This window comes from Schistosoma mansoni, chromosome 6, assembly GCF_000237925.1.
Source record: "Schistosoma mansoni strain Puerto Rico chromosome 6, complete genome".
NCBI lineage: Eukaryota > Metazoa > Platyhelminthes > Trematoda > Strigeidida > Schistosomatidae > Schistosoma > Schistosoma mansoni.
The window spans coordinates 9,065,247-9,078,454 of record NC_031500.1 but is presented as its reverse complement, the minus strand read 5'-3'; the positions used below and the strand labels follow the sequence as shown (position 1 = coordinate 9,078,454).

Sequence of the window (13,208 nt, the reverse complement as noted above, 5' to 3'; positions counted from 1 at the left end):
CATATAATATGAAACAACATGCCCTATTTCATTTATCGCTAAACAGCACATTCTTAAGAGCTGATGGATTTGTAAAAGGATCACTAACATTTTAGTGTAAAATTCAAAAAATAAATTTCTAAAACGGTACAACCAAAACAATCGCATTATTATGGGTTCTCTATATTTTTTTAAGGAAAGGAAACAATGGATCAATAAAGATAAACATGAATACACGCACACATAGACTATCATTACATAATTTTATGTCTAATCATTTTACCCAGGGTTGGTTAAAGGAAGAAAGTAGAACAGAAAGGAGAAAAGAATTGGATAAAAGTAAATATGTATTAGTGTTTCATGTAAGATGACGTTCGCATGCATATACATGCACTCACAGAGAGAGAGAGAGAGAGACATTCGAATTTACTTTTTTCCCGGGATGAAAACGACGCATTGTAAGAAAAGTCATATGTGTGCAAAACAATAGAGAACAAGGTAAAATAAAAAACAAAAATGAACAAGGTTTTATCGTGTAATCTTTTAACAAGGAATAAAATGCCTGCTCATCTTTCCACTACTACCGCTGCTACTATTTTTCTTCAGAATTTAAATGATAGTAACCATCAAGAGAACTATTTTGATATGTTGAGTGAATACAAAACATAATGAAGTAGTGGGTAGCTCAGTGGTCAAGGCACTCAACTTTCAGACACTATGCATCAGATTCGACCCCTGCTCTACCCACTTTGATTTGAGTAATTAAGTAAAGTATCACTCATTATCTACTATCATACTTAAATTGGGTCTCGAAGACGATTGCATGAATCTATACTTGATGAGTTGAAAATAAATTAATAAATAAGAATACAACTACAATAGAATGAATATGATGCGATAGATTCCGGCTAAAGATGCATTACACATTAAGAAAAAATAATCCACAGTGAGCTTTATAATGATCTACAGATCATAATGTAATTAACAAAAACGATCGATTAGAAAGTTTTAAAATGAAACATGTTGTTTAGTTTGTAGTACGATACAAATCGAAAAATAGAGGCTAATTACTAGACGCTGATAGTTTACACTGAATCAAGGAAGTGACTAGAGATATAAATCAGAGAGTCAGTCAGATATACTCAATGTAGAACCTGACACACCTTCATTAAATCAAGATGCCACACTATATGCTCACAATAAGATGAAATTATCAAGAAAAATCTCAGGGCAGTAGAAGTAGTAATGTTTTCAGCAGTAGTGTTGTAGACGCTACTAACAAGATTCATTATAAGTAGTACGCAACGGAGCATCTTATGGGAGTTGCTGCAGTAAACAATCAAAGACAAGAGTCTCAGGAAACAAAGAACACGGTGAGTTCAGAATACTTGTGAGACCAGAAGAGGAGCTAAGGAAGACAGTCTATAACCAGCTTGGATCGCGGAACACATAAAAGATGGAAATGAAGGATTGAAAACTAAGTAAATGCTTCATAAACAATCTGTGTTTGCAGCTGGATTTAGCTTGTTCATAAATTACGGTAGTAGCAGTAATCGAAAAGATAAGTTATAGATAACATGATTTGAGAAGCATGAATTTGTGGGATGAGAAACGTTAAGATAATTTCGAAACTCATGAACAAAGAGTTAATACATTAGAACCCAGTGTGATCAATTCTGAACCATAGTACCGAATGTCTCCAACCACTGGTCACGACAGTCGAGCGAACCCAAACCCGGCTGTAAGAACACACTAACAGGGTTCAGTCCAAATGTTAATGACCTCATGGACAGATACAACATCTGAGTTCATTCGCCTTTTTTTTCTTTCAACCCACTCCCATACAAATTAATATATAGCACATCGAGTTTGGCAGCGGTTGGGCGTAGATAATACATGTTCCTACGATATAAAAATAAAGTTTCAGCTAACTGACAAAACAATAACACACCCATTGGATGATTTAAACGATCTGATCACTATCTCTTGAGACAATGTGTGTAATACAGAGAGATCACGACCATGTAATAAAAATGTCAAAATAATAAACTTGGATAAATGGAAGCAATAAGGGTAATTTGGGCAAAAGAAAGACAATGATTAGAAGTAGAAACAGAAATGAACACAGATAGAAAATAATAGTAGTATATATAGTAGAGATAAATTGATAAGTAAATTCTTCTCTCCTAGTTGAATTATTTTGAGATAAATTACTACTACCACTAATACTGATATCACTTACACTTGTGTGAATGATCATTTTAAGCAGAAATAAATTAATTAATAGTCACTTTATGAGGAGAACGGAGAGAGAGGCAATGTTGAATACCTATTGATTTATTTCATATGGAACACCATAAGATATGAAAATTACTTAGCTAATGTAATCCATATATTGTAATTTTATTAAAATCTATCCTATAATTAATGGTATTGTGGTGTATGCTACTTAGACTTACAGGTATAAGTAGTATGTAGCACCAACAGAAAGCGAAATACCTAGCAAGAGAAGATTAAAATAAAGAGAATAGGAAGGAAATTGGCGAGCAACCGAAATAACAACAGAATCAGAGGAATAATGAATTATATAAAGGACAACGCAAAGATGTGCAAATGACGTATTTAATGTATGATTCTTATATTTTACGAAGGCACTCTGTAATTTTGCATTTAGCGTTAAATTAGTCATCCCCACCAAGTCTTCGTTCACTACAGTATATTTATATTTATATATGTTATTAGTTAAAAGGTATTCTATTAGTGTGTCGTTAATATTTAGGATTGAATTAATCAGTCTCTGTTAGCACATATATGAAACCATCTTGAATGCATGTATCAATAGTTTAAAGAGGGTAAAAATAAAACAACCATTGATGCACAATAATATCAGTCAATTAGAGACTGACCAGTTGCAGTCCTAACACATCGATGGGAAGATTCAAACAAACAATACTAAGTGAATGAAGCTTTAATATTTGTTGAATGATAGCTAACAGTAAAATCTAGAACATATGTTTCACCCTATTCAGAAAATTATTAGATGAATACATTCGCATGGTATGAAAAAACTCTATAAATCATACAGAAAGTATTAATCGCTTCAAAATTACAAATATATTTTGCTAATGAGTGACAAATAGCACGAAATCTAAATCAAAGGTTTCGTTCCGACTACCTATAACTACATTACATATATATACTAATAAATTTGCAAATCAAGTTGTTAAAAAATACTCGCGAATATAACCATTTGTACCTTTTAACTATTTTCAACAGATAATTGATTATACAACACAATCATTATGATAGAGATTTATGTACTTGGTTTTGACATTGTTTCATTTGAAGATTAATAATATTATCCGACTATTCAAAAACGGGAATTAGGCAATGTATGCTTTAAATACATACCTTTAATGTTTGAAAGATAAGTACCTTAACTAACAAAAAATATAATGTAGACAGCATTTGGGAATCATATTAGTTTTTACCATTATCAATTAAGGTATCTTTACAAAACTAATTGCTCTTTTTAAACATTCAATATTTCTATATTTTAGTTCACGTTCATATGTATATAAAAATTACAAACATAAATTGACATTATTTTGTACTGTAGATATGATCTACTGTATAACTGGAATAATACAAAACAGTAGTTGAGTGAAACAAAACAACGGAACTTTTAACAAGTGAATAGATACAAACTGTCATAAATGTAAAAACACCAATTCAGTGGTTTTGTTTTTTTAAGGTAGATGGTTCAATTAAAGAGTTGTCATTGTTATTTTGAACAACAATTGAAAAAAAAACAAAGTCAGCGTGAAGAATAAAAAAAGTGTAGGTATCAAAACCTACTAGTATACACAACCACACACAAAACCAACAGAATGAACTAATATAATACTTATGGAACAAATGCAAAGTTCACTTGTACATGAAGTAGGGCGCTAATAATGCTGTTCAGGAAACAGAAGAAAGCTTTGGAATTCAGTCATGTAGTTTAGACAGCATAACATCATAAAAATAATCTATATAAGCTGGAAATCTCCATCATATTTTATAATTTTTTAACAATCAATCTCACTTGTGTTTTAAGATTATGTTGCATCATACTGAGAATTATTTACTGTAAATTTGCTGAATAAGTCAGTCAGTCGGCTACAACGTTGGACCAGGCACATATATGCATCGGTCCAAGTTGCCACACTTTATCAGCACATGATGACCACCAAATACCGAATAAGGTCAGCATTATTACTAATATAGGTGTTTACGTAGAGGTTTACTAATGTGAAAGTGACTGAATTATTACCACTACTAATACACAAGTTAATGGGATTAAAGACTTCTAGTAGTTCTATTTTGAAACATCACTTTCAGTATCATCAATCGACAATCAAATTCTATTCTTCTCAAGTTCACCGAAGCCATCAAACGACTCAAGTCGTACCTATGTATCTAAAAGGGAACAGTTGGAAATATTTCCTTACTATGATGACTTTATCGTCAATTTGTGACATCATTCTTGCAATTTTCTCTCTTACTCTCTTATTATAAGAATTGCATCACTTCTTTCAAATTTGTAACTTTATTTTTTAACTGACTGATCTCAACTCATATTATGTTTAATTGTTATTAATTTATGCTCAACTACTTTATGATAGAATCAATTAATTAATTTTTTTTATTGTCGTATGATCCAGAATCCTCTCTCATATATTTATTTATTTACAACACTCTATATGCTTTTAATCCCATTACTCAACCATGATGTGATACAAATCCATTTTCACTGTTATAAATAATGTAAACTTTACAATAACTTTGATTTTAAATATTATAGGTTGTAAACAGTTGATAAGAACCTTATGAAATAAAATGCATTTACTGCAAGAAATCAACCCATCTGAGCAAGTTCAAAGAAGCAACGGAACAGTATTTCAGCCTGGAAATTAATGCTTTGATGACCTCATTCATATTCTCTTTAAAAAAAACACAAATTCCCGAAAACCTATGTTTTACAAAATAATACAATCTTGGACAATATAACACTAGTTAACACTTAATCATTTAATGAATGTCAGTCATTGGCTTTGTTACTAAGTGAAATGAGTTAGGATAACTATTAAAGCGTCAATTTTATCACAATTACAACAGATATTAACTTGCTCAACAATATAGTTGACAAGTATCATGAAATCTAGATCCAGGGTTTTCTGTTAACTGCACATCTCCAACTAACTAACACCAATCCCAAATAGATGTGTTTATTCGATAATGCAAGTATAGGAAGATTTCCATACACACTTATTTACAAAACAGAATATACAAAATATCTGACCTCTAGAAATTCTCAATAAAATATGAAACATTCTACTGTATACATTTTTCCCCACTTTCAAAGAACAAACGTAAAAGCATGCCCATTGAAAATATATATATATATACAATCAATTAGTTTTATTATTAATAATAGTAGTATTTTTAGCTAGATGTACAGTGTAAAATCCTATCGTATCAACAATACAGTACTACCACCAATCAATCAGTTTTATACACGATCGATCAACTGTTAAAGCGTCTTTTCCTCAGATGAAACACAAGCACAAAAAGAAGAGGTAGATTAGGGCAAAAAAAATACCTAAACTCTCATCCTGTAAAAAAATCGAACCAACCAACAAACAACAACAACCAAAAATATAAGATGCAAAGCAACTGTGCACTGTATGAATGTATGTATATAGGTGCACCCAGCGAAAACAACGTTCATCAATATATATATATATATATATATATATATATATATATAGAGAGAGAGAGAGAGAGAGAGAACTAGGGAATTGTTGCCAGCCTGTTTACAGCTGCTCTTTCATTTATCATTATCACATGTTCTCTTTTCGCTTGTTTTTCCTTGACTAACTAAATATGAATAAATCAAATTGGACAAAGAACGAGGTATTTAGGTCATGTGTATAGGATGCTTAACGCTAAGAGAAAAAAATAACATAATAATAGTATTACTAATAATAAAACGGTGACATAATTAGTTCACCTAATATATATATATATACCGCTAAAATACCCTATACTCTAAACATTTGTTAGGATAAATTATTCCCCATGGGACATAAGGTAATTAGCAATGATACTCCGATTATCAGTAAACAAAATAGAGTATTTAAAACACCCTTGCCATGTAACTAATTAAATACTAATTTAAAGAGTCAAAGACAATATCAAGAAAAGTCAATAAGTTGGAATGTGCTTAGGAGTAGAATAAAAAAGAAGAATGTCGCCTCATTTTTGGATCCGATAGCTATGTGTAAATGTGTCCTAGGTTTTGATGTTCCCATTACAACTGGGATTCAATGCATTTTTGCTTGAAATGACAACTCATTATCAACTGAGCTATTTTATCATCAAAGTTGATAACTATAGTGATTACGGTATAGTGATGATATTTTCCATAACGAATACCTGATACAGAAAACAATATCTTACCCTATGACATTATGTGAGTTAAACGAGGAGACCGATACATCTCACTTCACTTTAGGCAGACAAACAACATCACTATCTTAATCATGAAAAAACAAAGAATAGCTGACAGTCGGGTGTACAGTTATGCAATCAGTGTTTGTTTGTGAAGATTATCAAACAAACCTTATGATTAAGCTATACTTTCAAACGAAACAAGTTATTTATCTGATTTATGTAATGTAGTCAGTTGTTCAGTCATATAATCAGTATAGGAGCTAGGCATGAATGTGAATTAACCTAAGCTGTCGTGCACCATTAGTACAACAACAAAATAAGTAGTAAGAGTAGAAAAGACAGTAGTTTAGATTATTGTAAGGATGAATTAATCTTGGACAATACAGTCCAGAAAGTATGAAGTAACATTGAAGCTCAAGATTCAGGGAAAGATAAGTTAAGTCACTGCGAATGGTTTTAAGCCATGTCATTCAACGTTTCCAACTACTGGTCATGATGATCAACAAGACTTCAATCCGGCAGTCTATCTACAAGTATATCTAGCAAAACAAACCAGTTTGACAGATGATTTCATGTATTGATCCTACATCTTCCTTCGGTCGCCCCCAGTTTTCTTTCACCATATATTCACACAGGAATCCTAGCCGCCCTAACTTGGAATCCGGAAGGGAAGCAGAAAAGAGGAAGACCAAATAACACATTACGACGGGAAATAGAAGCAGATATGAAAAGGATGAATAACAACTGGAAAGGATTGCCCAGGACAGAGTTGGGTGAAGAATGCTGGTGAGCGGCCTATGCTCCTCCACGAGGGGTAACAGGCGTAAGTAATTAAGTAATATATTCACACTCCATGCAGCACTGTGCATCACTGTAGGTGGTAGTTGGCTATAATTAACACATCCTAACCACCTTAGAAAGGATTTATATATATATATATATATATATATATATACTCACTTAAAAATGAGCTATTTAAGTAATCAGCTTTAAATTATATGCATTTACTGCAAGAAATCAACCCTCAAACCACCCATCTGCGCAAGTTCAAAGAGGCGACGGAACAATATTTCAGCCTGGAAATTAATGCTTTGATCACCTAATTCACCTCTCCTCTATACATGAATGAACACAAATTTGTCACTTTATAACCAATTTTCTCTTGACAATAGTCTTCATGGAAAATGTTAGTTAATAACCCCATTTATAACATCAGCAAAAAGTTTTGCTATCAAAACTCATCTATCAGCAAACCTACCTAACCCACTAAAAAAGGAACAGCAAACAGTGACGTACAGAAAACGTCTTATCTTAACATGCAATAACATAACAATACAATGATCTTTAGCGTTGCTTTTGAATAATTAGACCTGTGAATATTTATTTAACTGTATTCTTTCGTACTGAAACTTATGGGTACGCATAATTATTATCATTTTTGTCAGTTGTTTAATTCCCCTACGTGAACAGCAAATTTCCATTTTATGTACTTACTTATTATTGTTGCGTAAATCAAGAACTGAATTATTTGTCTGGATTTTCAACCGACTATAAATCACATAGACACATCATACAGAAACAGGAAGGAAGAGAAGGAAAGTTATTCAACTTGAACTGATCACTTTTCAAGACTTTCCATTCAGTCATCCATGATATAAACTCCTTAGATGTATAGATAAGATAGTGAAGTAGTGGATAAGTGGTTAAGGCATCCAACTTCCATCCACTAAGTCCAAAGTTCGAACCCCACTGAGCCTACCTCAGTTTGGGCAACCGGTTAGTACTACCAACCGATACTTAAGGTATAACTTATCCCCAAGTGTCTGGTGAATGATTTAATTACTAAAAATAAGACAGAAACTGAACAAAAGAACATGAAACCTAATTGTTGTTGGAAATACTTTACAGTAACCATACGAACTATTTTTTTATCTATTGTTTACTGACCCTCTATTTTTACCTTGCTAATCAAACATTTGCGTTTTATCTAAAAATGATTATTATCATTATCATGAATTCTTTTTACGTTTGTTCAGGGATTTAAATTTTCAGCTAAAATTAATAAAATTATCACCTTTACGTACAAACTACCGTGAGCATCTGCCTGAAAAATAGGTCATTGGTAGTCAAAGTAAAATGCAAACTATCAAACAATCGATACCAATTGAAAGACTAAATAAAGGTATTCATCATATACGACTTATCTGATAAATTCACGAACAAGGATCGTTAAGATTTCATTTCTTACGCTTTAAAGTATATCACCTTTAATTCTGTAAAATACGCACCATTTGTTGACTGGCTTCATTTCTTTACATTATTTTAAACATTTCTGAAGGTGTTCACAGTTGTGCTCTTCAGATACCAGGTAATTTTATACAATTTTCTCAACCGCAAATGTATTTTTAGAGTCATGTGTACAGATGACTTCCCTAGATTCCCATCCTTATTAATCATTTAGACAATAAATTAGATGGAAAGAACTAGATATACTGTACAAATTAGACATTTACATCAACACTCAGGAAGTTGGCAGTCGTCTTGACTTTGCACCATTCATCCGACCTTTATAGCCTAACTGAAACATCTGATTTATTTAAAGGTTTGTTTTCTGTCATACGTTATTTTTATGAAGAGTATTTAACATTTGACGGACTTGCAGTATCTTTTTACAGGTTTACAGCTTTCCTAAATAGTTAAATTAGTCTGTTTGTTGGACAGACAATACATGTCAAGAGATGATGATATGAGCAAAAAGCCAAATGATTACTCTGGTGGACTAGAATGGATAGTAAAATTTAACGAAAATATTGAATGTAGTGTTCAATAAACGACAGAAGAAGATTGTTTATCGCCCGACATACATCTGGTTATAAATATAGCACCATAAATTATTTAGATTAAGAAAAAACGAAATACGAGATAGCTCTCTGCTGTGTCCCGATAACAATAGTGAATGGTAACTTTGACATCCATTTATGGGCCAGTATTATGCATATATTTATTATCGTATAACTGCCAAATAACTAAACTATTCATACTCATGTTTCCCTTATTATAAGTTTTATTTTGACCTATATACTGTTGTTGTACGATTTACCATTCTCGAGTTACCCCTAGTCTATTAATTACTGCCTCCCACATTCACAGCCACATTTGGCTAAATCTTGTACAAATGTTATTCCCTATTTTATTGGTACGATGTGGTCAGTCTGTTGGGTATATAAGACCAGTATGTTTGAAATACGATTCATACCACAGAGGCTGTTACTGGTGTTCTGGACTTAACTGGCTGGGCTAGGCAGAAGCAGGATCGATAAACACTCTAGACTGCTCGTACGGTTTTCGTGTGTCACTGTTCCAATCGATAGTTCGCTGCTCTCTGATTGGCGGTTTTATCACGTCATACATTAACTGGGCATCTACTCGGCCACAAGATATAACACTCCTTGAAAAATACAAATAAATCCCTAGAAAAAAGAATATCATAGTTCATACAACAATTTGGCAAAGATAGTCTGTATTGTGACTGTGAAATAAATGTCTTTAACAACGTCGGTTAGTTGCAGATCCTGTCGTATATCTGTCTGAGCACCTAATTAGTTAATACAGTGAGTAACTGAGGACACAAAAGCTGGTCAGTTCACAATTTAAAGCAGAAAAGACTTGTTAATGGAGCTATAAAAAACAGTAGTGATAAAACCAACAGAAACCAAACTTTTACAGGCAAGATAAACCTAAAACAGTGCACAGACTATTTATTTCAAGACACGATAATCATTTGTAAAACTACCATATCTGCTATTTTCAGGGAGATCAGTGAGAAAAATTGAATTCCGTAATATAACAAATAGACAGTTCGACGGCAATTCGATTTAACATGATGACTCAAATGTCAAACATCTCTCTTTGAAATGATAAAAGTCTCTTATCTATAAGCACTGCTTGATTTCTCGTTTTTAACGAAATTTAAAAATAAATTTCAGTCTTACTACAAGATCAAAAAGTCATATCACAAAAGGTATTAACAAATGCAAATGTAATAATACGTTTAGTAGTATTACTTTTATAACAAGTCTTGTAAACTTTGAACAAACCAAGAATTAATAAGTTTATAAAACAGCAAGAATAATTATTTAGCACATTTAATTGCTTGTCCTTCACAAATAAATGATTTTCTTTCACTTTGAAATGATAATACCAACTCAAGGATTCTTCCCACTCCATAAACTCATGAAAACCAGACTGAAAACAGGAATGCTAGACCATGAGTTACCAGACAAAATGTTAAAAAAATCACTCTTCTAAATTGATAGCTTGCACCTACAGACTTTGGCAAAAAACATTTTTAAAAACCACGTAAATAACGCAGGTTGCGGGCAACTTGGTATTTTAGTCATGCTAAAACTCTGCTTAAATAATCTTAAGATATCAATACCAGACAAACAACAAAAATACCCAGCAATGACGACTTCGTAAAAACCAACAATAAAAAACTAAAGAACGTGGTTTTAGTCGAAAAATGTTACAGGTTTGAGTTATTTTAACGGCTTTTTAACAAGTAAACAATAGAAAAAACTTAATCAAATATTACGTTATAACTTCCCGAGTTTTGTAAAAAATCTCTTTATGACTGTACAACTCACAGCAGAAAATCGTTACTCCCGGAGTCCTATACAATTTCAAGATAGTAGAGTAGAACAAACGAACGAAAAACTTGGGAAATGTATAATTCAATCATGTCAATACATATTATCAACAAATTTCACAGCAAATCAAACGCAGGGACTACAATCAGCTTACTGAGATACCACATTAACATACAAGCATACTTAGTTTTACCTATTTGTTACTACGATGAACATCCTAGTGAAGTGTCCTCAATGAAAAATTTGAAATTTAATCAGTTGAGGAAAATTTTAAACAACTTATTGAAAAACAAGCGCTTATTTTATCACGAGCAAGTAAGGATTTTCGAACAATCTCCACATCTAAAGGCATTCCGAACCCAAGCATGAAATTTGAAACTTAAATTGCAGTCAAGTAATTCTTTGAAATTAAACAGCCACTAACTCTGGATACAAATCTCGAATATATTAAACACGAATAGTTTAGGTGGTGAGACTATAATTTATGGACGAACCAATCAGACTTACGATAACAGATCTTGAATTTTGGGGCAAAATTGACTCATCCATTCGGCTAGATGGAGTTCTAGCATTATAGCTGATGTTAGTTTATGATAAAAACCCTAAATCTAATTCCTAACCCTAACTATCAACCGTAAATATTAATCCGAATTCCTCACACTGGTTTACAACCCAGATTTGGCCGTAGTATCTACGCAGACATTATGAAGGTCTTTTAGCATGTCTCAAAGGTCGTCCATGAATTATAGTGTCACTGATATTAACCCCTAAAACATTTGTCTAAACCGTTATTACAAAAAGACATTAAGTACCACTCACAGTTACGGCAGGAATGTGCACAACTTCCAGCCTCCCATAAGTAAACCAAAAGCACAATACAGAACACTTTGTCTTTTAGAGAGGAAATCACACAAAACTTAAATTATTGGATCTATCAGTAATAGAGTTGATCATGTAAAATATCAAAGTACAAAATTCAACAAAAACCCAGAAGTATTCCCTTTTAGGTTGCAGCTAAATCCTAATAATTCCAAACAGAATTCTTCATTATCCATGATAATAAAGAAAAAAGAGAATTGTCATTCATAAATTGTCAAATGAAAGAACAACTGAAAATATTAAGCACTCTCACTTGTGACAATGCGATCAACTGTCGGCAGTTTTGTTTCTGATCGCGTCATTAGTGTTGATTAAAATTTTTACTTAGATACTTGAAATTTCTAGTGACAGAGGAAAGGTAAGGATCTAAGTAATAAGCGATAAATGTGCTGAGCTTCGAAGTTATCGCGAAAACAAGAATAACCTTCTACGCTACTGGGTTAAACAAACTAACTCAGAGAAATCACATATACCTATTGCAAAATGTACTGACAGGAATTATGGTATTAAGTCAAGCAAGGTATTAATATGTAGAGGATCTATCGAAGCTCCAAAGCGTGTGAGATTCATTTTACGCCACTTTCTCGGCTGAACGGTTTGAAAATTATTCGCACGCCTTACCCCATCTAGTCATGAATGTTATTCATTTGTAAGTGTGATTCATTATTATCCATGATCTTATTTATCTGTAGATAGGTTATAAATTAATTAACTGTACCAAACATCCGTGTGAATTCAATGGTGAGCAAGTGATGTGATAACATGTTGAATACCAGCATGTCACAGTAGTTAGTGTCAATAGAAACTAACAGAAATGTTGCTCGTAAAATTGGTTTTCTGGTAGTTACTACTGGGAAAGGCTGAAGTTCTGTTTCATCACGGTGTTCTTCATGTCTTTTATACTAACTATGCTACTCTATCCCCATCCTTTGTATTCTTTAGAAGACCTTAGCGGCAACCGCTGATTGAAACTACAGATTCATGTTGTAAGTTTCTATCCTTTGATTCGAAAATTCCATTTTTAAGTATCCATCATACAATCTACTACAGCTACTGAGATCTTTTTCTAGTACTCCAAACTTCTCATTTCATATAGTACTTGAAGATGCAGACTGCTAATAAGATTGGACTTACGAATAGGACAACCGGCCGATATTTCAGGATAAATCTACATACGGACCATCTAAACAGTTTAAAACAAAC

At 32.6% G+C, this 13,208-nt stretch overlaps 1 protein-coding gene across 1 annotated transcript in view; it reads right to left on the bottom strand.

The window, feature by feature from the left end:
* Smp_141950 (putative protein phosphatase-2b) overlaps positions 1–12,307 on the bottom strand; it is a gene marked incomplete at both ends in the record, with an annotated part of 65,871 nt that extends 53,564 nt beyond the window's left edge. The window contains one exon of the mRNA XM_018798189.1: positions 12,259–12,307. Within this exon, the coding sequence (XP_018653155.1) occupies positions 12,259–12,307 (49 nt within the window). The remainder of the gene's footprint in view (positions 1–12,258) is intronic.
* Between the last annotated feature and the right edge of the window lie 901 nt (positions 12,308–13,208).